The sequence below is a fragment of the Athene noctua genome, chromosome 1 (assembly GCF_965140245.1).
Source record: "Athene noctua chromosome 1, bAthNoc1.hap1.1, whole genome shotgun sequence".
Classification (NCBI taxonomy): Eukaryota; Metazoa; Chordata; class Aves; order Strigiformes; family Strigidae; genus Athene; species Athene noctua.
This window is the reverse complement of record NC_134037.1, coordinates 167,204,985-167,229,356: the sequence shown is the minus strand read 5'-3', so window position 1 is coordinate 167,229,356 and position 24,372 is coordinate 167,204,985. Positions and strand designations below refer to the sequence as shown.

The 24,372-nt window shown below is 43.9% G+C and overlaps 1 protein-coding gene across 4 annotated transcripts in view; it reads right to left on the bottom strand.

The window, feature by feature from the left end:
- Positions 1 to 14,412: 14,412 nt before the first annotated feature.
- Positions 14,413 to 24,372, bottom strand: part of PKNOX1 (PBX/knotted 1 homeobox 1) — a 46,952-nt gene continuing 36,992 nt past the window's right edge. For all 4 annotated transcript variants that reach the window (XM_074904309.1, XM_074904337.1, XM_074904319.1 and 1 more), the window contains 4 exons: positions 24,181 to 24,309; positions 23,087 to 23,163; positions 21,284 to 21,456; positions 14,413 to 20,301 (listed from right to left, as the gene is read on the bottom strand). In XM_074904309.1, coding sequence (XP_074760410.1) covers positions 20,090 to 20,301; positions 21,284 to 21,456; positions 23,087 to 23,163; positions 24,181 to 24,309 — 591 coding nt within the window. In that variant the 3' untranslated portion in view covers positions 14,413 to 20,089. The remainder of the gene's footprint in view (positions 20,302 to 21,283; positions 21,457 to 23,086; positions 23,164 to 24,180; positions 24,310 to 24,372) is intronic.

The window sequence follows — 24,372 nt, the reverse complement described above, 5'->3', positions numbered from 1 at the left end:
ACCACACGGCCGACGGTGTCTTCTGGTCTAATCCAGCTCATAGTTTCTCAAAATGACTAGGGGAAAATTGTAATGTAATAACCATTTGTCTGCTAAATGCCACCCAGAATATCACTAAAGAGACGATAACTAAAGAAACTGTGTTTAATAGCTATGTGTGGTTACGTGGAGCTACCCAGGGCTGGAGAGGTAACACGGGGGGAGGGACGGGAAAGGGATGGTTGCTAATGGCCCAGATTTTAGCAGGTGTGGGGTTTGGCGTGTTTGCCAGCGGTAGCTACCTATGCACTGCCGGTGTTGTAGCTGCCGCGAGCTGTCCAGGTCCCATCAGGGCTGGAGCCTGTCTCCACCATGAGAAGCTCCAGCTTTCCTGAGGGCTGGGGGCAGGCCATGTCATGGCTGCATGCTCCTGCTCCTCTCCACCTTCAGGCACTCCCCCAGAGACCTTCCTTCTCACACCCTGCTCTGTCTTGGGGCCAAGGAGGCAGCTTCTTCCTCCCCTCCCCGGGTGTGAGTGGGAGAGGCAGAGCCCTGAAGGAGCAGCGAGGATGGGAGCAGAAGGGACACGGGACATGGCACCCTGGCTCGTGAAAGGTGGGGAGCTGGGCATGGGCAGGAGGGACAGGAAGGGACAGGTGAGGGCTGTGATGGGCAGGGGGGACGAGGTGCTGGGCAGGTGGGGAACAATCACTCCTGTAGCAGCAGCTGGCCTTTGGAAAGCACCTTCCTCACCTCTGGGGGAGCTGGTGGCACCAGGCGTCTTGCCCACGGTGCTGTGGGAGGGGGCAGTGAACCAGACCCCTTTAAGATGTGGACTCCTTCTCAAGATACAATAACTGAGAGAGGGGATATGACTTCATCCCTGTGTCCTGTAACAATCATCTCACAAATATCCTGAGAGATCATTATGAAGGGGTAGAGGGGAAGGAGAGGTTGATCTTAATTTTGCTGTCAGAGTATTATGTTCCAGGAACTGATAATGAAGGTCCGAAGAGCCATTTGCCATGGCTGCAAAGAACATAAATGAAAGCAAATGTGAAAGGAGGGCTGTGGGACCAAACTGAATTGCCATTGAAACCTGGTTTGGGGGACTTGGTCTCAAAAGACACTAAGAGCTTTGCAAATCTTTCTATAAGTCTTGGGAGCTGCTCCAAGGGGACAAGAAACAATTTTGATTTTGGCTTGCTGCTAAGTGGGCTGGTCCATACTTTCAGTCTAATCTAGTTTATACAAGACTTCTATTAAATTATAGAATGCTTAAGTATTTATATTTAGGAAGAGTGTCTCCACTGTCTTTTGCTTCCTGAGTGACACAAGCTAGATCAGATCTGCAGGTTTTTGCTAGAGCAATAACCGTATTTGTCCAGAAAAAGTAAAAACCGATTATCTCAACCTCATTGTATGGTATTTATTTTAGCAACTCTGTTGCAAACTGAAGGATGTTAGTCCAGATGATTAAGTCTTAACTCCATGAAGCCCAGAACTGAGTCTGAATCTGGACTACTTTGAAGCCTGGGACACGCCAGACCCTTCCTGATGCCTATAACTGCAGTATGTCCTCCTGTGCACCAGACCTGCCTGCAAGAGGAGCAGAGATTTGCCTCCACTCAACAGCCAGGGGCATGTCTCTCTTTGCAGGGATCTCCTCTTCATGGGGAATTGGGGCCCTCTCCTCCAACCCCCAGATCCCCCACCTCCAATGCGAGTACCCCAATGGGACGGCTCTTGTCTCAAAGGCAGGTCATGAGTTTTAAGGTCAAGTGTGAGAGAGCTCCTTGGGCTGCTCCAGAGACATGGGCATCTTCAAAGAGATGACCTATTTGTGCCTGGAGACCGCTGCCACCTTGCCCCAGAGAGAGCCCCTCTAAGTGCACATGGAAATAAGACCCTGCATGCTGGGCAGGTCTCTCACAGGGGGTTAGGGAAGATTTAGGATGCCTGGGTCACACCCAAGAGCTTTGAAGCAGGAATGAAAGAGCTCCAGGCTGCTGCTGCGTGTGTGTGTGCAAACAAGAGCTTAAGGCAGCCCTCCTTTTGCTCTAGCAGTGCCCAGGGCTGTGTGGGACAAGCCACAGTAATGGGTTGCCCTCTCAGAAATTGCATATGTTTATGCAAAAGATGTTGCATTACTGTGAGTTTGAGCAGAAATGAACACGTTACTTGACGCATTTGTACTGAATGCTTGCAGAGCAGGCTGCTGCCCAGCACGCTGAGCATGCGGGGGGCCGTGCGCTCACCTGGGCATAGAAATGTGGCAGCTCTGATAAAAAAAAAAGAGATGATGGGCTAACAGCACGTAATGGCTGCCCAGACTTCTGCTGCCCTGAAGCTCCTCCCAGTCCACACGGCCGCTTTGGCTCAGCCCAAACCCAGTGCTCCCAGCAGCAGCAGCAGCAGCACTGTGGGGTGGTGGCCGTCAGCTGCAGGCAGGCGATGGGGCAGGCAGCTGCATTTCAGCAGAGGGTGAAGTGACTGCTGAGTATTAACCACAAATATTTACAGAGGCTTCTGTTTGTTAATTAGGAATGTGGGAACTAATAAAGTTGGGTGCAAGCTCCAGATGTTCTGGGATTGCCCCACTTGGGCTGGAGCCAGCCTCATCGAGGGGCTCCCCGAGCCCCTAGCCCCCTGCCCCCAGCAGGCACATCTGACAGTGGCATTGCCCTGGCCAGGGGTGTCTGTGTTACATCTGCTCTAGTTAGCCACAGGCTGGGACCCTGAGGACGCAAACGTGCCCCACAGCACATGCCAAGGGCAGAGTGCTGCCCCACCTGCACCCCAGGGTGCTGGGTTGGGCGTACTGGTCCGTGAGAGGGACTGGCTGGTGCTATCCTGTCCAGTGTGTCTCTGGGGTGGAAAAGGCCTCAGGAAGCAGGGGAGGAGTTTCATTTGCCTTGTCTGCAGAAATCCCTGCAGGATCTGTAAACACATGCCCACACACAGGCTGGTGGCAGCAGCAGGACCTAGCAGTGTTTCACCCGCCACCCACCTTCCCTTCTCCCCTCATCCCCAGGGCTGCCCTCTGACAGTGACAACCCCTTCCAGATAACTGGTCTTGCGAGTTTGTTTCCCTTCCCTCACCACTGAGGCCCTATCGGTATTTTACGTATCCAAAGAAAGGCAGCCCCCCAACTCAGTGCAGCTCAGTGCTCTCGGGCTCTGCAGGGTGCAGGGGTCCCATGCATCTACCAGAGGAACGGGGATTTTCAATTTTAAGGAGCCATGAGAGGGTGGTGGGAGGAGGACAAGGCCCCGGCAGCATCCCATCCCACTGCCCTGAGCGTGGCACCCAGCTCAGGTGCATGAGATGGACCCTGATCCTGCAGCACCCGCCCATGCTCTTCTCCCAACACCTCCTGCTTCGAGGGGTGTGCATGGGGGCCGGGTGCCTCCGAAACGCTCGCTGCTCTCCACAGTCCCGTGTGCTGCAAGATGTCTCTGCTTTTCATCCCATTGCTTTGCGAAGTTGGGGGACACATTTCCAACGAATTTATTAGTACCTCAGGCTAAGACATTTTCACACCAGGGAGCAAATGGCCCCCAGAGGAGTTCAGGCTGCCCGCACTGGTCAGGGAACCCAGGTTATGCCCATACATAAAACTCATGCATACCTCCTCTGCTGAGATACATGGCCTTGGCTCCCTGCAGCTTAATCCAGAGGAGAACAGCCACGCAGGGCCTAAAGCACTCTAACTGGTGTGTGTCAACTGTGCTGCATGGGAGGGCTGCCCTGCCCTGGGAAGCTGCATGGAGACGAGGATAAAATGTGTGTCCCAAGAAGGTCCATGACCACCTCTGGCTCCTGAGGAGACTGTGGGGTGCATCAGCCCAGAGTTGGCTGCTCTCCACCTGTGCTGCCTTGCTAGAGCTTTTAAATCATTTTGCTTTCCCTCTGGACGCTGGTGCCCATGCCCCCGGCAGTCTGCAAAGTGCAGGGGGATGCTGACGCTTCAGAAACCCTGGCTGAAGTCTGCAAAGAGGGGCGTGGGGAGAGATGACAGACCCGCAGACAGCTGGGAGATGCCAGATTAGTCAGCAGTCAGTCAAACTAAACCAACACCACCAGCAAGATAAGCATCTTGCTGGCCCTGCCCAGCCACCTTTTGTGTTATGGAGCCTTCCCCGCCTACCCGTCTGCCCCCACCAGTGAGTGTTTCATGGTGGAGCCACCACCTACAGCACATAAATAGAGGGCCCCGGGCGGGCTGCGGGGTGAAGACCAGAGACGGCACTCGGGGTCCCACAGCACCTGGCCGTCCACCCTGCAGGTAACCAGCACTGCGTGGGCCGGGGTCCACGGGGACTTGGCGTGGGGCAGGGGGCAGCGACTCAGCCAGCCCACAGCCTGGTTTTCCAGAACTAAGAGGGAGGATGAACATTTCACTAGGAAAAGTGGCCTGGCACAAGCTGTTCCCAGGGCAGCTGCCCAGTGACAAACTCCATGTTGTGGTTTTGCTGGGAATTGTCTCTGCTGCAGAAGTCCGATTTCATTGCTAGGTGGGGTCAGAGGTTTCAGTGGTGAATGGCCTGCTGGGGCTGGGCAGAGGTTGGGGTGTGCGAAACCTTTGACTTCATGGTGGCTGATGGCAGTGCCCTGCTCTGTCTGTGCGTGAAGCCCGGAGGAACCAGGTGGCTGAAGCTGGGGCAGTCAGGAGGGGGCTCTCGGCATGGGGCTGCGGAAGGGAGATCCTTGCTGCCGCCACCTTTCTGTGGGGAGTGGGTCTGTGCTGCTTGGCACAGCCATCAGTCCACTGCGAGCAATGGTAAAGTAACTGGTAGATTAAAATGTATAGATGAAACGAGGGGGCAGAACAGGAGCTTAGAGCAAGGATAAAGCAGTAACCTGAACAAACAAAAGTTTGCTTTTAAAACAGGAAAGTTTTAAAGTTGGGGTTTGGGTTTGGTTGTTTGTTGTTTTTTTTTATTTTCACATTGAAGGCAGATGGAGTTCATGCTTTCAAGTTTTACCTTTATAGTTACGCAATTTGGAAATAGCAAAGGCTTCACAAGTTGAAACAAGGATGAGGTGACCCCTTGGCTTCCTGTGAGGGAGTGAAGTGGCTGGAAAAGGCAAGCAGCAAGCTGCCAGGTGGTGGGTAGCACAGCGTGAAGGGCTCAAGCTGACACCCAGACTCTCTCCTGGCTTGTATCAGGATTAGTGTGGCCAGCAGGGACAGGGAAGGGATCTTACCCCTGTACTCGGCACTGGTGAGGCCGCACCTCGATTCCTGTGTTCAGTTTTGGGCCCCTCACTCCAAAAAGGACATTGAATGACTCGAGCGTGTCCAGAGAAGGGCAACGGAGCTGGTGCAGGGTCTGGAGCACAGGTCGTACGGGGAGCGGCTGAGGGAACTGGGGGTGTTTAGTCTGGAGAAGAGGAGGCTGAGGGGAGACCTCATCGCCCTCTACAGCTACCTGAAAGGAGGGTGCAGAGAGCTGGGGATGAGCCTCTTTAGCGTAGTAGAAAGCAACAGGACAAGAGGGAATGGCCTCAAGTTGCGCCAGGGAAAGTTCAGACTAGATATTAGGAAGCATTTCTTTCCAGAAGGGGTTGTTAGGCGTTGGAATGGGCTGCCCAGGAAGGTGGTGGAGTCCCCATCCCTGGAGGTGTTCAAGAGTAGGGTCAATTTAGAGCTTAAGGATATGCTGTAGGTGGGAACTGTGCTAGGCGAATGGTTGGACTAGTTGATCTCCAGGGTCCTTTCCAACCTAGATGATTCTGTGATTCTGCGAATATAGGGGTGAACAAGTTCCATTTGCTGGCCAGGGCAACCGTGCCAAATCTCAGTGTGTGCTGCAACATGGACTTTGCTAACCCAGTGCCCATGCTGCAGCCAGCCAGGATGAGCATTGGGGCACAAGACTTTCTGTTTTAGAGCAAGCCACCCGGGTCCCAGCAAGCTGCAGATGACCAAAACAACAGCTAATGGGCACGCTGGGGAGAGGTGGCTGCATCCTGCTCACTTTAAACCCCGGGGGTCCAGACCTTGGGTGTTTGGTGTGCCCATGCCTACTGTGATGCCTGCACCTATCTCCCCCTTTCTCTCCCCAGAAGCATGGCTCTCGCTGGCACCCTTCGCCTGTCGCTCACCTGCCTCCTGCTCTGCAGCGCTGCCCCAAAACCCACGTGCGACCCCAGCGCCTGCACCCCATGCCCCGAGAGGGACATGGGGAGGCTGACCATGGCCACTGAGGGCTGCTGCCCGCCCTGTCCCCCACCCTGCGCCTGCCCCCCCTACCTGGAGAGCGACTGTGAGATGCAAGGCTTCACCAGCGGTCACGTCCCTGCCGGCCGCTCCTTCTACATCGACTTTGCCCGCAAGCTGTGTACCTGCCACCCTGGTGGGGACATCACCTGTGCCCCGCTGTGCCCCCGCCTGCCCCCCACCTGCCAGGCTGTGGGCAGCCCTGTGGCCGACGGCTGCCCCCGCTGCGTCTGCTACGACGAGGAGGAGACGGCAGTGCCTGCTGGCACCATCACCACCCACGGCGACCAGATTTGCACCTGTCCCCCCCAGGGGGGCCAGCTGCAGTGCAGCGGTGGCAAGAGCAAGGAGTGAACATCTTCTCTCCACCAGCTTGAGGGCAGAGCGACAGGAGAGCCTCTCTGGCAGCAGAAGGCGTTCTGCACTGTGAGGCATCCTCGCTGAAAAGTATTAAATGCTTTAAACTGTCCTAGAGGACTTGGCAAATATGGCCATGCCACAGAGCGCTGAAGAGATGACCCATTGTATGTCATTTATATGCCAGGGCAAAGCATCTATAGTGGGTGAGCTTTCTATGTTGTAAGGTTTGTTCCATGACAAGTGGGCTATGAGAGGTTAGATTGCTGCTAGCATGTAACTGAAACAATGCAGTTATTTATTTATTTGTAAGATGATTGGGCTTTTTGTACATGCTTATGTTTATATAGTCTGTTTATGTAGTCTGTTTTTCCTGGATAAACTACCTCCCAGGAGCCAGGTTTTCACTTCCTCTATTCCACCAAGTTCAAAGTGCTGGGACCAAAATCAGAAGATTGGCTGATATCCCCCTCTCCAGGCTTTTTTTTGTGGTGGGAGGAGTAGGAGGTGGGTTAGCACATGGCTGTGTTCTTCAGAGGAGACACACCCCTCTCATGCCTCCATCCTCCAGAGCAAAACCTTGAAGACTCCCGTAGGGATATTGGCAGTCAAGGGTCGATCCTTCACAGCCACCTTGATGAATCAGTTACCGAGGGCTGACTGTGTTGTCAGTCCCTGCTGTGTCCCAGTTCAGCAGCAACACCCCACATTGTCAGTGACTGTCTCCTCCTCTCTCCTGCTCTCCCCTTACCACTGCTGCAGACATGGAATATGGCAGAATTGCATCTTCTGAATGCTTTGACATATATAGATATATACACATATATTAATGTATAGGGAGATTGTAATCAAAAACATAGCTTCATCAGGCTGAGACGTTAACAAGTGTTAATTGTGTTCCTTCAAGGCGCTGAATAAAATCAATTTTACCAATATACTGTTGAAAACTTTACTGATAAGCACACATACACTTTCCTCATGCCATTAGTCGGTGTTACTTAGGCCAGGCAAGCCTCAAGCCAGGCCAGCCTCTCTCCAGTCACCTTGGCCCCAGGTATACCTGGAAACATTAAACGTACCCCCTGGCTTCTTTTCTTATGCCTCTCTACTGCTCTGTTGGATGCCATTCAACTGCAGAAAACCAGCAAGAGCATAAGAATCAGGTGAGGGGTTGGAGAAAGATTGGAGGAAGGAGGTGAATTTGCTTTTCAAGAGTAAACAAGGGTCCCTGGTGACTGGGGCTGCTGGAGGCTAACCCTGCCCAGGGCTGTGATGACCCTTGGCCAGACGTGAGCACTCAGCACGTCTGAAAGACTGTTTCATCTCAAAGCTGAGCCTGGGAAATAAGGGCACCTGAGCGACCACACTGTCCCCTTTGGCACAGCCACCACACTGATGGGCCTCAGCTGGCACCTGCAGTGGGTGCAGGTTGGGACCCAACATGGACTTTTCTGGAGGCTGGAGGGGTCTTGGGGACTAGGTGTGCCATGCTGCTCTGGGGTTTTGCACCAGCCAGTTTGAGAACACATGAAGGGGATGATCTGGGGACATAATGGGTTATGTTTCGTGTGGAGCTGGGGCAGGCAGGATACCTCCTTGCCCTGGTCCTGCACTGGCTTCTGAAGGAATGGGGAAGCAAAAGAGAGGAGAGGGAGAGGGAGAAGGAGAGGGAGAGGACGCCTCTAACGGTGAAGAAGTCCCTGCCAGGTGCCCAACCCATGCCTGGCAAGCTCCCTGTCTTGTCCCTGCTGGGAGGACACTTGCAGCCATCACCCACCCCACAGAGCTGACGCTCTTGGCAGTTTTGCCTCCTGCCTGTGTGATATGCAGAAAACTGCAGTGAACCTGAGGGCTCATCTGGGTAAGGAAGAGTGCTCACTACAAACTGAGATGTGACATGGCTTCACAAAAGCCACCACACGCTCCTGCTTGACATAGAAAACCACAGGAGGCACCAAATCTTCAGGCAGTCAGCAATTTTTGCAGAGCTTGTTTTCCAGTTCAGTTTGCAGAAACTTGTCCCTTGTGACAACTAAAAAGGTTAGGGAACAACACCTCTTACTTTCCCCTGGTGAGTTAGGTGTTACTAGAAATGTTAGATGGCGACTCTGGATGTCAGCTAACACTGAGCTTGTGACACTGACCGCACGCCTCTTCCACCACGGATTTTACTGCAGCTCAGCTGTGGGGAGGGGGGCAGCAATCACCCTCCCCGGGCAGCGAGGGTCCCTCACCCTGGCATGCTCCAGGTCCAGCCAGATGCCTGGGCGCCCCAGCTCCAGCACAGGCTGAGCCCCTGGCCTCACACCATCACTGCCCTGTTCCCAGAGGATGTGTTTCTGTCATGGTGAAGGGAGTTTTACTTGGTGTCCTGTACCCCTCTGCTCTTCTCCATCTGGTTGAAAAAACCTCTTTGTTTTTAAATAAGGTTTAAGCTCACCGTCACCTTACAGACCAGACACCCCGTGCTGCTGTTGAAGCCAGCAGCACAAGAGGTTTTTAATTACATGCTGTGCAGGTATCTACAAACATCCTGTTTATGCTTGCAAGGTGTGAGTATTTTAGCCCACGGGGTTACCTCTCATTCGTGTTTGCCAAGCATTTAAGGAAATCAGCGTGCAAGCATTCTCATCAGTTTTGCAAGTGTAGTGATTGTTTGGAGGGAGCCACGAGTGATTTGGGTAGACTCCGTGTCGCCTGGGGAGGGTGGTGGTGGCAGACAATGTTTATTCTTTGTCACACATCTTATCTGCCACACCGCTTCCCCCTTTTGTGACTGATAACCTTTAAATGAGAATGACTGACAGATGGCAATCCCTGAATATTATTGGTTTTGTGTGAATGCTCTTTATACAGCATAGGACCAGTGAGGAGTTATTCATCAAACATCTGTGCAAAAGGTCCCCGGTGGCTCCTTTGCAAGCTGCCCGTTGGAGGTGGTGAACAGTTTCTTTGCTCTGCCACCATCATGGATTTATTTGATGACAGCTTGCACCTCCAGCCTCTGGCTGGAAGTCTCACGGGATCTCTGTCTACATTTCATGACACTGAAATAAGTAGCCACATGATGTTACTTTTTCCATAAACAGCTGCACCAGCACAGAGAGAAAAGAAAAATAACCCTGTTCAGAGATGACACCATTCAGTTGTCAGAATTTACTCACTTATGTTTAAATGTCTTGGGTTTTGGTATGCTTCATTTGAATGGGTGGTATGCTGGATTCTCCAGTATTAATCACCCATGTGCTTGTCTACACTTTGGACACAGTATTGCTGGTATTGTTATTTATATCTTTCCAGCTCAGATTTTCCCCATGGACATCGGCGTAGTTTTATGGCTACCCATTCGCATGCTCACTGTAGTTTTGCATCACAGCTAAGCACATGTTTGCAGGTAAGAAGCCATACATGTTTCTTAAGTGCAAAGCAGCATACAAACTCTGGTGCTTCCCTGAACTAGCCCTGAACATTGAGTCAAAAGCTGAAATTTGCCACTCCTAAAAAGAACTCCTTTTACATAGAGTGCAATCAAGTCGGGGTGGGGGGGTGGGGGGGTGGTGTTGTTCGTGTTCTTCGGTGTCTCATAACTTTGTAATACTGCTGCTTAGTTATATGTGGAACCAACATAGCCTTTCTTCAGTATATTAATGATTTAATCATTGAATTAAACAGAACCATGTTTTAAGCATCAGTCCTTCTAACATGCCCTCTCCATCCCTGCCTTGTGAGGCTGTAAAATATTCAGGTAAGTGAAGTGAGTGAAGGCCCATTAGAAGGTGTCCTTTTGGCACACCTATACCCAGTGCCAAGAAGTTAAAGTGCTTGTCCAAGTCCTTCTACTTTTCCTGACACCCTGCCATAAGTGAATTCTTTCTGGGTGGTTCACCGAACAGCTTTAGCATCCCTGCTGCTCTGCTCCCCCAGCCTGTGTCTGCAAAGCCTGTGCAGGGGAATGGCTGCCTGTCATTTTGTCGAGGTGTTGTGTCTTAAATGATCAGAAATCCTGATCCTGTGGCAGGTTCTGTGCTTATGATTCCTGATTGGGATGAAAATGTGACAGAGGTTTCATAGAGGATCCCCTAATTTAACTGATTTGTACCCACTCAGTGTTGGTAATGAACTGATTACATCCCCCTAGAAATACTTTTTCTTTAAAATTTGGGGGCAGGAAAAGAGGTACCATTTGATACTACCTTTTGAATTTGCTCACTACCTTTTGAATCTGTTCCTTATAGGAAATTTTAAGTGCATACAGTTGTCCTGACATGCCTGCCAGCGTGCCAGTGATGCAGCGTACTAACCAGCAAACAGCACACAGATGAAAACTAAACTCACACAGGCACATGCAATTGGGTCAAGATAAAAAAAAGTAGTATGAAGTAAAAGTTAACCTACATCAGGACATTGAGCTGAAGTGGATTTTTTAAATATATATCCTTCCTATATCCCTTTGGTTCAATATCACAGTGAAAAAATCATGGAGGTATTTTAGAAGAAACTGCAAATAATTATTGCACGGTATTAAGCCCCAATTGTTAGATGCGCTCTGTGTTACAAATAACAGCCTTTCCTTCCTTTGTGTCAGTGGGCAGGGAGGGCCCAAAAATGGAGATTTGGCATTTAAAACAGATGTCTTCTGGGAAGAGCAGAAGAGCCAACACTTGGGTTATCTTAGTCAAAATTACATTACAGCAGCAAGGGGCTGCATAAGATTTACCAGTCAGGAGTTTCAGGGCAAACTCAATATATACACACTTGATGCAGTATATATTTTGCTTCTGAAATTTAAAACAAAAGCAGATTTTTCTGACTCTAAGTGTAATTTCTTTAAATTAAGGATTTGCATGCTTTAATAGGGAGGGGATTTTCATGTTTCCCTAAGATGTCCATGTTTTGTGATGCACAGTGTTAAAATATGCATTCCTATGCCTAAAACCTTTTACTGGAGCAAACATAAACATTAAAAAGCACGTACGTGACAAAAATGACACACATTCATTTGGGAAAATAATCTACAAATTGTTCTATGCCTGAAGTGATTTAGCTTTAACCTTGTGCATCTATGCTAAGGACAGGTTATTTTTAGTTACCACTTCAATACTGCATTCATAAATAGCAGCATCCACAACTCAGTTCTGTAAAGTTGTTGGGCTTTTTCCAGCAAAGCTGGCTTTGAATCTTGGAGTGATTTGTGGAGTCATTATTCAACACTATTCACGGTTCAAAAGCTCAAGAGACCCAGAAAAAGTCTAGGGTATATAATCAAGGATTAATTGTTGCCAGCTTTCAAAGAAAGGAAGGGGGGAGGAAAGAGAAAGAATAGGAATACAAAAAGAGTTGCTTGAAAGCAGAATGGAGGATCTTAGAGGAAAATTATTATTTCTGTAGCTGCTTAAAGTGTCACTGCGTCTAGAAGTGACTCAGGAGTATTGTTTTCCCCAGCATCTGAAAAGCTGAAAAGGCAGCACAGGTATTATCTAACAAATACCAACATAGTTCCTCAAAATCTCTGGAGTTTTGCAATTCTGAGTTTTATTTGATGATGCTTCTTAAAGTTTTCAGAAGCTTTCAGCTTTCAATCCAGCTATAGTACTAAGTTAAGAAAGTTAATCAGAATCAGCTGTGCAAAATAGTCCTTTTGTGTATTAAAAAAAAAAACATAAAAAAATCACCCTCTTGTTCCACTATAAAAATACAGTGAGACACCAGTAACAGAAATATTGTCTCTCCCCCCTTCCTGGCCTTAATTTGGATCTCAACCATGGAACCACACATACTCTTAAGTATCTCTGAAAAAACAGTACCTGTGCAATAATTGATTTTGCTTGTGTAATTGCACATCTAAGTCCCCTTTTCCGTACGCTAGCCTCTGCTGAAAGTGGTCTAAATCTTAAAGACCAAATAAAGTTATAAATTGTGCTACACAGAAATGCGTAGTAAACATAATTTGATGAACGTTAAGACATTAAGGAGAGTCTCTGCAGTTTGCAGCTCAGAGTGAAAGGTTGCGGGGGTGGGGGGGAGCAGAGCAAAAATAGCATGTAAATCAGTCACTAGTCTCTTACGTATGATCTGCATATTTTTTATGACTATTAAAAATTTTTCAAGTTTAAAAATGCTTGGATTTTAACAAAAACATCTCTAAATTAAGTTTTATTACCACACTCACATTTAGTATATGCTTCAGTTTATATTTAGGAAAAAATATGTGCTGGTCAGGAGTAGGCCCAACAACTCTGATTTGTGCTAGTAGTGACACAAAAGTCCAAAGACCAACAGAGAAGATAAACATCCATAAGTTTTCCCCAATTACTTCATAAGCTCTAGAGCAAGTCTTAGTTACATCAGGAAGACAAACCAAATCTGACCCATGAAGGTCACATTGCTTTCAGGTATTAGTAGTGTATCTAAATGGTAATTTGTAATTGGGTTTTTTTTAAACACAGCTCAGGTTTAATCCCGCATACCTTGCACACTCTGAACTTGCATGAATTTAAGTATGGATTTTGAATAAATATAATAATAGTTACCTAGTGTGTGTCCCAGCCTTATCTGTTACTTTTTGCAGAATCCTCATTTTCCACTGTGCATGTTTATTTTCCCATATTGCTCCGGTTTTCTACAGATAGGTATTTAAACAGCCCTAAACTGCATACTAAAGGATTACTGTTTTGTAAACAGGTGCTCCACAAAAGCAAACAGGCTCATCAGTTACTTATGACTATGCTTCTGATTCCTGCAATGCCTTCTTGAAGAAGGCAAATTCATCTTTCAGGGAAATTTAAAACCAACAGACTAGGAATACACTATATTGGAGATAATTTAGGTGAAATAATCTGTTTTACAGGTTGAGGGGTTTTTTGGTTGTTTTTTTTACTCTCTTCAGATTAAGGAAAAAATTGCTTCCTCACAGCAGTGGAGTTAAAACTATTTCCAGTGATATCACCAGGAGTTATTCTCAGGCATTCATTTAATGTCAAAGAAACGATCGAGTGCTCTTTTTACAAGGTCATTAGTGACAGGACCAGAGGTAATGGTTTTAAACTGAAAGAGGAAAGATTTAGGTCGGATATAAGGAAGAAATTCTTTGCTGTGAGGGTGGTGAGACACTGGCACAGGTTGCCCAGAGGAGCTGTGGCTGCCCCCTCCCTGGCAGTGTTCAAGGCCAGGTTGGACGGGGCTTGGAGCAACCTGGTCTGGTGGAAGGTGTCCCTGCCCATGGCAGGGGGGTTGGGACTAGATGGTTTTTAAGGTCCCTCCCAACACAAACCAGTCTGATTTTATGGTTAAATACTCCTGTGTCTAGAAGACATACTACTCAGAACACATACTATTCAGTTAATCACAGAATAACCCTTTAAAAAAAAAAAAAAAAAAAAAAGATTCAAAATCCTCGGAGACATATTCTCAAGTAAAAAGCTGTAAAAATCTGGCATGGCATCACAGGGCTGTACCAGCCCTAGCCAGTACAGTCACATACAACCCCTTCAGCCAGAAGTACTGGGCTCAGGGCTGCATTGTTCGGGGATCATACTTGGATGACACCATGACAGATGCTGGGGAAGCAAGAGTAGGAATAAATAATGCTTCAGTGCTAAGCAGAAGTATATCTTATCTACAGAACACCCATGTCTGTCTTCATCTTTGCTGAGTAAGACTCATACACACTGAATGAAACAAATTTAGAGTTTCTTGCTAGAGAGGAATCACTGTCTTGTAATAAAAAGTCTGCTCATTTCCCAAAGATTTCTGATCTAGTAGAACATGGCAATTTTAGAAATTTAGAATTACAATCTGCCCAAGCAAGTTAACACATGGGACTTGCACAAGAGGAAGTATTTTCAAATGAGTTATCACTATATATGCTTGGAACCATTATTGGAAGTTTGATGTCCATGCCATTTTAATTAACAATTTTGAAACAACAACAAAAAAAACCCAAAGTCACACATATTATGGAATATTTACCTGCTAATTCTTTCATTGAAGCTGCTCCTGCATTACAAAAGCATAATAAAAATCCCCATACTGGTAAGAACTAGAAAACATTTTTCTTCATTTGCATAAACAAGAAAACCCAAACAAATGAAAAGGCCGAGGATTGTCCCTGGCCTGGAACTGGTTAAGCAGTTTGAAAGTGTGCTCAAGATTTCTTAAAAACATTTGTCTTTCAGCCAAACAATAATGTTAAAGAAGTGTGAATGCTTTGCTTTCAAAATGTGCTTTTTCAGTTCACAGAGAACAGTAGTGTAAAAATAAGTCATCCATGAAGCATATTCTGATTTTTAATTTTATCCCTTGATAGATCAGTTGCTGCAAAATCCCTTAACAACCAAGGAAAAAAAGAAGTTACAGGGTTCATATTTTAAAGATTGTCGATTGTGTAGACCAAATGTTGCTAACTCACAGAAAGATTTATGGGTGACGTAACGTGAAAACACTGGATTCTATTAACATGAAGTCAGTATCTTTATAGTAGTCTACAAGGTTGGTAAGGCATTTCATTGCGTTCTCACACCTTGCTTTTTTCTGGCAAAACCAGCTGTGATCACTCAGCAGGTCCTAAAAGAACTAAGTCACAGAAAAGGAACAGATTTTATATTTCCAGGTGACAAGAATGAACAAATAACATGATTTGGGCAATCACTTAAAAGCACATTAGTGCCAATTTCACTACACTTTACACTGGATGATCATGTTGCTTTAGGACTTAAAAATTAAACAACCCCAAACCTATCTGAAGGAGCTTAACAAGCCAAAGGCAGATGGGGGGAGAGAGGGAGGGATTCACAATGAGTTTGAGTTTGGCAAAACAAACCTGCTTTACTATTCAGCTACACTGAACAGTAAAAATCAAAGTGTATTCAGCACAAGGCTGATGATTTGATCATTTGCACACTACAATTAAACGTGCATTTTCATGGATATGCTCTGTTTTTAGGAGGTGGTGAGAGTTTGAATTTATTATTATGAAACCAAAACATTTCACTTAATTGTTTAACATGCGAGATTTTCATAAGGAAATGGTTACTTACATTTCCAACAAGATTTCAAAATTACATTTTGCCTATTCAGCTCTAAAAACTAAGCTGAATATAAGGCTAAAAAATTTAAAAGACTGATCAAAGTAACAGAAGTCAGAAAGACAATAACAATACAGCACCTAAAAATGGGTAATTCACACATTTTTGACACCTGTGTCTTGCATAGACAAATACTTACTCATTTTTTTCTCCCAAGATGACTCAGCTTCAGAAAATAAATCTTAAATCAACATAGTTACAATTAAATGCATGTGTTCCAATTTTTCAAAATACCAGGGTGTTTTGGTTTTTTGTTTAAGTGCTACAAGTCTAATGGTTTTATGAAACTATCACCCTTTGAAAAGGCTTTGTTTCATCCTTTGGGCTGTCAAGTTCATAAAGCCAGGAAGCTGAACTGCCTTCTAATTCTACCAGAAACAAACAGATATATTATTCATGCATTAAGTCTTTGTGGCCCTACTCCACTAGAATATCCATAAACCTGAAGCTACTTTTAAAGCACAGGAACCGGGAACTCTAATTCTGCAGCGTAAGTCTGCTTTCTGGCCACATTTTGAACATCAAAACAGTATGTGGTGCACACCAGGTCAACATGAATTGCTGCTCTTCCAAGCCCTTTATCCACACCCTGGTTTCCACTGGAAGAAAACCTAGGTATGCAGGCAACAGAGTTGGAGGGTTCTACAAAGGTTCCCACTAGTGATCAGGGACCAGAACAAGGAACTGATTCTCTTGCAGATAAGTGCAGCCCGACATGCAGCCTTACAGAGCTTCCCTGAGGTCAGCAGGACTCCACTTTGACCCAATATCCAGATTGAGGATCTCTCTGCAGAGCCAGAGCCATGCCTGTCAACTCTAAATGTTTTCCAACATGATTATTTCTTTAGAACAGTCATTTAAAAACACATCCTAATCGATTTTGAATTAATTTCCTAAAATGCAGTGTTTATCTAAAGTTAAAGAACAGGAAATTGCCTTGCCTGTTACAGAAATGTTGGAAAAAATTGGACTGAGAACCCTGTTTTGGATTAATGACCAAGATTATGTTGAAAAAAAGTTTCAATAATCATAACTGCAGAAGAATTACACTGATGTTAAAAACAAATTAGTTCTATTGCATATGAATAGGACTTTAAGGGGGGGGGAATTATACATGGATTTAAAGTTAGTTTCCCTGTAAAGACTTTTTTAACTAATGTGAACATGTACCTTTCCTGAAGTACAGCAATCTTTCTTACACATCCAAACACTAAGGACACTACTATTTTTTTTTTTTTTTTTTTTTAAATCGTGGAAAGAACAAGTGTTTCTGTGCAGCTCATACCAACTACAGAATAAAAGACAAGGTTTGAGTTCATTTTGTTAAGCAATACCTTTGATTGCACTGGTAAAGCCTTTTCAGTTTTAGGAATTCACATCCCTATGGTTTACAGTTTCTGATCTGACAGTAAAACTATTCCATATTCCCCCCCTTTCACAGTAAATTTTGTCAACTTCACTTTCTAGGTATTGATAAACTAGCTGAAGACAAGGTTGCAAATGTTCCAGAAGAATAAAACTTCTTCTTCATGTAAGGTAGGGGGAATAAAAAAAGCTAACCAGGTAAGAGTTTCTTTCTGCAAAATAAACTTCCGTAAGTTTGCAAACTCTGATGCCTAGTTGTTTCCAATTGAGTTCCAAGTGGCACATAAACCACATATTCATGAACTCTCTTCCAGTCAGCTGTGTAGATCTTAAAAAAAGGGAGGGTATTAAAACAATTTAAGATCTCAGTTCTCAGAGTCTTGAAGTGTGGGCAAATGCCCATTGCCACATTATCTCCAAACCACAGAAGTTTTGCCTGTTTTGGTTTACTCTTCCCTTCACTGCTGGCTACTTGCTAACCCAACAGTTCTGCCGGCTTAGCTGCTTTCTAGACTACCTTGAAACAGACTAGGGAAAGCTCTGCTGGTAGAACTGAGGCAGCAACTGGTCAGGGAGAAAAAGGAGATAGTGAGAAATGGCCTGTTCCTCCAACATAGGTTGATTTGGACAAGCAAGTATTTGTCCATAGGCCTGCACACACTGAAAAAGTAGACTATTAATCTGCCTACATGCTAGAAATACAAAGATTAATGAGATATTAAATATGAACAAGAGTAGCTAAATAAAAACTCCAAACAAACCAAAACGTATAACCCACTATATAATGGAAATTGTGGGGATGATGAAGCACTTCGGAGTTAAATCAAAAACAACAACTAAAAAGAAAAATACAGAATCTGTTTCTCAGTTCTAGTCATCTCAGGTATCCTTTATAGCAGCAGTACGTTGAATGTTTCCAAAGGAGCATGATCTGTACATGATAGCTGTCTTTTTAAATGTTTTGGGGTCAAACTGGATTTGGCAATAGCCTTTGACATAATTATGCTATATCAAAGCCTTCCTAATTAAATTTTTCATTATTCATTTACTATGCTTTTTGACAAACATGGCATGTTAGTGGCAAAGCAGAGAAGTTAGAAGAAAACAAATTCATCAGAAATTACCACTCCAGCTGGAGTAGATCATTACAGTATTTGAACTAAGAAGCAAGATCTGCAGCCAGGAATAAACAAAAGCCATAGCAGAAGCACCACTTGTGTTGAGTAAAAGCCAATGCCAATTTTTCGAAATAGCTACTAGTCATTGAAAACTAGTATTATTCTCCATGTATGTCTGTATTCTCCATGTACGTATGCCAGCGCTACTGACCATACCAACTTACACTTGCTGTGGAAGAAAATCTTTAGAGACCAACTTCCAACCGTCTGAGTATGTCAAAAAGTACACGTGTTAATCCTGCTGAAATCAATGGGACCTAAGCACATGCCTGAGTGTTTTGTGAAGCAGAAATTAAGTATTCAGTTAAATACTTGCATCTGTCAAAGGCCTTTGTTCAAATACAATGTCTGAAGATTCTAAAAGCTAACGTCTTCTTCCCTGTCATGTTAGAAATGCAACTAGATTTGGTCTAAATCAGAAGGAAGTTCTGGCTTTGATCTCATCCAACACTGTGACAAATGGACAGGGGGGAAAGAGGATGTTGATCATACCATGAGACTCTTGGAGTCTGCTATTTATACTTAACAACGGGAATTACAAAGTTCCAAAAGTAAGTGTTCATGGATAGACAGACACAGACTCCAAACTTTGGGGAAAAAAAAAAAATAATTAACTGTTAGCATTAAAAAAAAAAAAAAGCCTTTTCATCACTAGCTTTTAGTTTTTAAATGACACACAAAAATTTTCTACTCTAATAAAGCCTGCTGTATATTCTGGTAGTGACCTTCAGATCTGAAGAAATTTAATATAAATCCGTAAGATATATTTCTTTTTGCATTAGGGGAAAATATTTCAAATGAAATAAAATTAGCAGAGTGATAGCACAATTCATGACTGTATAGTAGGCAACTTTTCATTTTTCAGATGCAGTTGTATAAACTGTTAAGCTTCTCTAATAACTGGAAAAGTTATGGGTATTTGAATTTACTTACCTGAATAGTCATTTAGCAAATATCTTCAGATACAAGTCTAGATACAGAGTTAATGTAATCTGAATATTAGTTTACACATAATATAAATCAATGTTTGACAATATCAAAATCCCATCGAACAGTGGGCCCTTCTTATGCTATTATCAAATATAGTATATCACTGTGGGATAGCTGAGAACCATAGAATGCTAGTGTAGGCTTGTTTATTAAATTTGGTCAGTTTTCAGACCTTCCAAATAGGAATACTAAACATTTATTTTTCCCCTCTGGAAATTTTTTTTTTTTCCCTCCTGCTTAATACAGTCGTCATCCCAATTCCTAGTGAATTTATAAAAATATTTTTTATCCAATAACCCCGGCAAGGTAAAAATAGGAGTTTTTATAGCAAATGATAAACAGGCTCACGGACTATGAGAGAAACTAAACTTATTTAAATTGCCATACATTCGCTACTGAATCACACATCAACATTTTCTTTTTATGTGTGTTGCTGTCCACCTCAGACTAGCAGTTTTTAAGGTGCAGAAGCATCTTTCAAATATATGCATCTAACTTAACCATCAAGTTCCACACACTAGTGTCACATGCTTTAAATTTACATCACCTGCCCATCAAGAGCTGTGTTAAATAACAGCACTAATTGAAACTGCGTAACTTTTTAGAAATTGCAGCACTTCCAATTCATAGAACAAAGGGGTGCTTATGTGGTTCTTTATATTACTAGATATAATTTTCTGAAGTAAGAAAAAGGAAAAGAAATGAAAGAACAACACATTTGAAAGAAGTTGCTGCACCTGCAAAAACACTCTTTAAGCTTACTATGAAATACAAAAAAGTGCACCCTTCTATATCTACATATAAAACATATTAGAAATAAAACTTGTGTAAAATGTTTGCTGTGCAAACTATAAAAACAGTCAGTCAGTTCATTCTTTTTCCTAAACATTTTGTCACACTCTCTTGCTTCCTACTGCAGAGAATCGCTGTTATCCAAGACCAGCCCACTGATATTTGTTGTTGAGAGATCTCCTCCATCATCTTCACCGCTGTCTACAGACTCATCCTCACTTTGCCCTGCCATCATAACTTGCTGAACAGCCAAAGTAGCACCATCGGATGACAAAGACTGGAGACTGTCTACATTCATGTTGACTGGAGCTGTAATTGTAACAACAGCACCTGGAGAAGCATAATTGGAGTACTTTAGCACCCTTCTCGATTTCTAATCTTAAGTACTACATATTTACATATAACAGAGTTTGTTTCTAATCAACAGGAAGAAAACCTAAGGAACTAAATGAAAATAAAAGCTATATAGGTTGTCAAACACTTAAATATCAGAAAATGCTAGAATTAAGTTGTCCAGGAATCGTTAACTTAGCTGTGTTATGGACACCCATTACAGCAATTCTCCTATGAAGTCATGACGAGCCCATTGCTGCAAAGTATTCCAGCTTAATTCATGGCAGAAAAATGGGAGTGTTCACAGAGATCTAAGGTGGTTTAAATGGTTAAAACTGTTGTCAGATCCAGTGGAGGCTGAGGGAAAAGTTGCTACAAACCAGAAAGCAAAAAAGCAGCAGGCAGCAGGACAGAGAGGATGGTCCTGAGATTAAAGCAGTTACTGATCTTTCTGAAATTAAGTCTGTTTGTTTGATCTGATGCTAAGAAAGTTACATCAGTCTAAGCCCTTGGAGGCTCTATTACATTTCTCTGCTTCTCAGTGTTCAACTTGAAACACATGAGGCTTATATAGAATTGCAGAGGCTCCGTCCCTCCAGCAATAGTGAAAGGAACATGAACCGGATGAGAAGTCACAAAACTGAAATTGCAGTCCAACACTGCTAATCAAACAGAATGCTACTGACATGCATACGCATACTGAGAAAACTTAGTTGGCCCATCTAACCTTTGTTCTGTCAGTTCGGAACTTCTGAAACAAAAGCAACAGTCTCTCAAATTAATTCCAATAAAATACCCCCCAAAACAGAATGGTTTTGAAGAGGGAAAAACTGACACATTTCTGTTGCTTTTCCAGATTAAAACCACATTTATACTGAAATATCAAGAAGCTCCCCTCCCCCCAAATGCATCAAACCCTTCATTTCCCTGTTACAGAGGAATTAACTTTATTATCTGTGGTTTAGTCAGTTCTCCTTACCATCTGACATCGTGAGCTCACTAGATTGCTGCTGAGCAACTCCTGAGGCAATGGAGTCAGGCCAGAACCTCTGAACTGGTCGGTTCTGAGCTGTTTTCTTCTTTGTTTTTGGAGTTTCAGAACAACTGGAATCCAGCATCGGCTGAAGAATTCGCCTTCTAGCATTGATAAACCTAAACACAATCAAAGGCAAGAAGTACTTATGACCAGTTGGCTGTAAATTCTCTCTCCCTCAGATTCACAAAGTATGCAGCAGGAAAAAAACAATTAAGAATATAAAATCTTCTCCCTACCAGCTTGGCTTGACACTCTTTCTAACATGTAAAACTGCTTCTAGAATACTGGCATCCTTTGATTTTGGCAAACTAGCTAGGAAAGTACTTCTATCATTTTGCTGCTAGCAGTATTTCCCCCCCTCAACCTCAGAAGGGGAAATTCTCCAGACAGCATGACAGACGCACATTTCAAGATCTTACTAAGAACTAAGCACCAGAAAACTTGCTGACAGCACAGCTCAGAAAGCCGATACTCCTCTCATTAGGGCTCACCTAAAATCTAGCTCCTGCCTAACCTAGTTTGTTTAGTCTGGTTTCATTTACTTCCTTAAGCTCCCGTATTACTTATTTTATAGGCTCCCTGGCTTTACAAGGTCTGGTTTCTGATCCAGGAGACAATAGCAAACACATTTTTCAGATCCTTCCCAATTCCTTTTCGTTCCTTGATTTTCACTTGTTTGTTGTGCATGCTAATTGCTGCCCTTCCCCTTTCTGCTAGTGAACAGGAAGAAGATACTTAAATCACATCTCACTTAGCTACTAGCAGTTAACTGAATCAACATCAATGTAGCCAGGTGTGGTAAGGAGCTGTGACTGAGGAGAGCATCCCTTGCTAAATCTGACAAAACATATCCAGGACCCCTCTTTACCTGCAGTGGAAGGAAGTAGGGTGCAGCTGGCAGGTCCACATGGTGTAATGCAATGCTTTGCAGAGACATTAGTCGGATCCCAGTACCACAGAGCTCCGTTACTACCGTGTCACACAGGCATAGTTACACTGTTCCACTTTTGGAACCAGTGTACTGCCACTATCTTGAGTATTTCCCCACCGGAGCCCCTCTGCAGCCATGCAGCCAGCGTCATCTTTGAAATCTGAGGAAGATCCCTGTTGGACTTAGCTGCAATAGTTTTAGGAACCAACACCACAAGCAGAATAGGATGCATGTCGGCACCCTCACTCTTCTCTTCTGCAGGGGCAGGTGTATTATCTTAAACCTCTAGTGAAGATAAGACATGCTAAAACATGTTGAGACCATGAACTAGAGTAGTTGAGGTATTGACACTCTCCATTTGGACATTACTGCTCAAAGGATACCACCCTTTGATAGGAGAGCAGAATGCATATCTGTTGACAGTAACTTCTTAACATTTGCAACCATGATTACCAGAGAACACTTTTCAGATCTTCAGGTCACTAAACGCCTTTAAACTTCAATTTCTTTACTTGCAGAAGAGACATGAGAGTACTTCCATCTCTTTCAGCAATAGAACAGAATGTAATTCCTTAATGTTGCAAAGTTTCTGGAGTCCTTATATAATTTAAAGGGCACAAGTATTATTAAACCTTACCATAAAAATAATATGCTTGTGTATCAGTGCGTAATTCTTGTATTTTTATATGTATTTTGTAATACAGGTAAGCCAGCAAATTTAACTCCAGATGTCCAGATTACACTCTTAACTATTTCTCTATGTTGTAAGCATGTGGAGACAGTGACAGACATTAAGTAAGAGTTTTTGCTCTTACCAATTGTTAACCTGGAGTAGTGTCAGATTTGTTTGTGCTGCAATCTGTTTCTTTTCATCCTCTGTTGGATATGGATGCTAAATAGGACAAAAAAGCAGACAAAAAAGGCATAAGCTTGTTTCATCTCCTCATCAAAAATAAGGACTCCTTTATTACAACTGATTAAAGCTGCTAGATTAAGACCATCTGACTCGTTAAAAACCAAACTTTAGAAACCTCACAAACTTTTATAGATAAAAATCATTTAACAAAGAGTGCTTTACTACATGAAACTGATTTTATCCTTAAGTGTATATGATTTCATTAAACTGCTGATGTGTAATTCAGAAGAAAAAGCTTCTCATGGCTGACAGTCTTTATTAAACAGGATGATCCCTGGGCAACACAGCATGTGACAAGATCTGATTAGTTATGCTGTCTAAAGGCAATGTCATATGAGAGTACTGACACACATTTTCTAGTTAAATAAAGCTACTCTGAACTAAATGGATGAAGAGAGCGTACGTAACATAAGAAGCGTACACGCAGTTTCCCTGTGTCATTTGTCTGTTGTAAAATGTTGTAAAAGACAGGATATCAATCAACTAAACATTGTGATAGAACTTGAGACCCATTTATCCTTTCAGGATAAGTATTTATGCAAAAGAAAGACATTCTGCTGAAAGGACAAGTAGACAGTAACACACTTGGTACGCATTAGAAGGACTGTTGGAAAAGGCGATAAAACCAGAAAATTTGAAATTCTCCTCTACAAAAAAAAAAAAAAAAAAAAAAAAAATCAACCAAAACCACAGATGGAACTATTTTCCCTTGTGCCATGAACCAGGGTGTAGCGAACATTAAGTCCTCAACACAGTGATGAAAGATCCCATTTGAGATCACAAGGTACAAATGCAACTTACTTAATAAAATTAATAAGAAAGTCGACCAACGTTCGACTGTGGAATTACTCCAAATGACTTCAGGGAAAACTGAACTGAGATTATACAAATGACAACAGAATAAATTCACCTTCTTTATGAAGTAAAATCATAAGAGACCACATAAAAGAGTTACATAAAAACCTGGGTCTCCTGACCACATTCAGTCCTTACCCCTATGTGCTGAAAAAGCCAAGATCTCATCACATTTGTGGCGTGCTTGGGAAGAACTCCTCTTTTATTTTTTGATGAGCCATCATCTTGATGCAAGATGCCAAGATCTTGGTTTAATTGCAACTGAAGCTGCACATATAATTTTAGCAGAAATAAGGCAGTTAACACAGTAATAGCAGTATTCTGTATCAA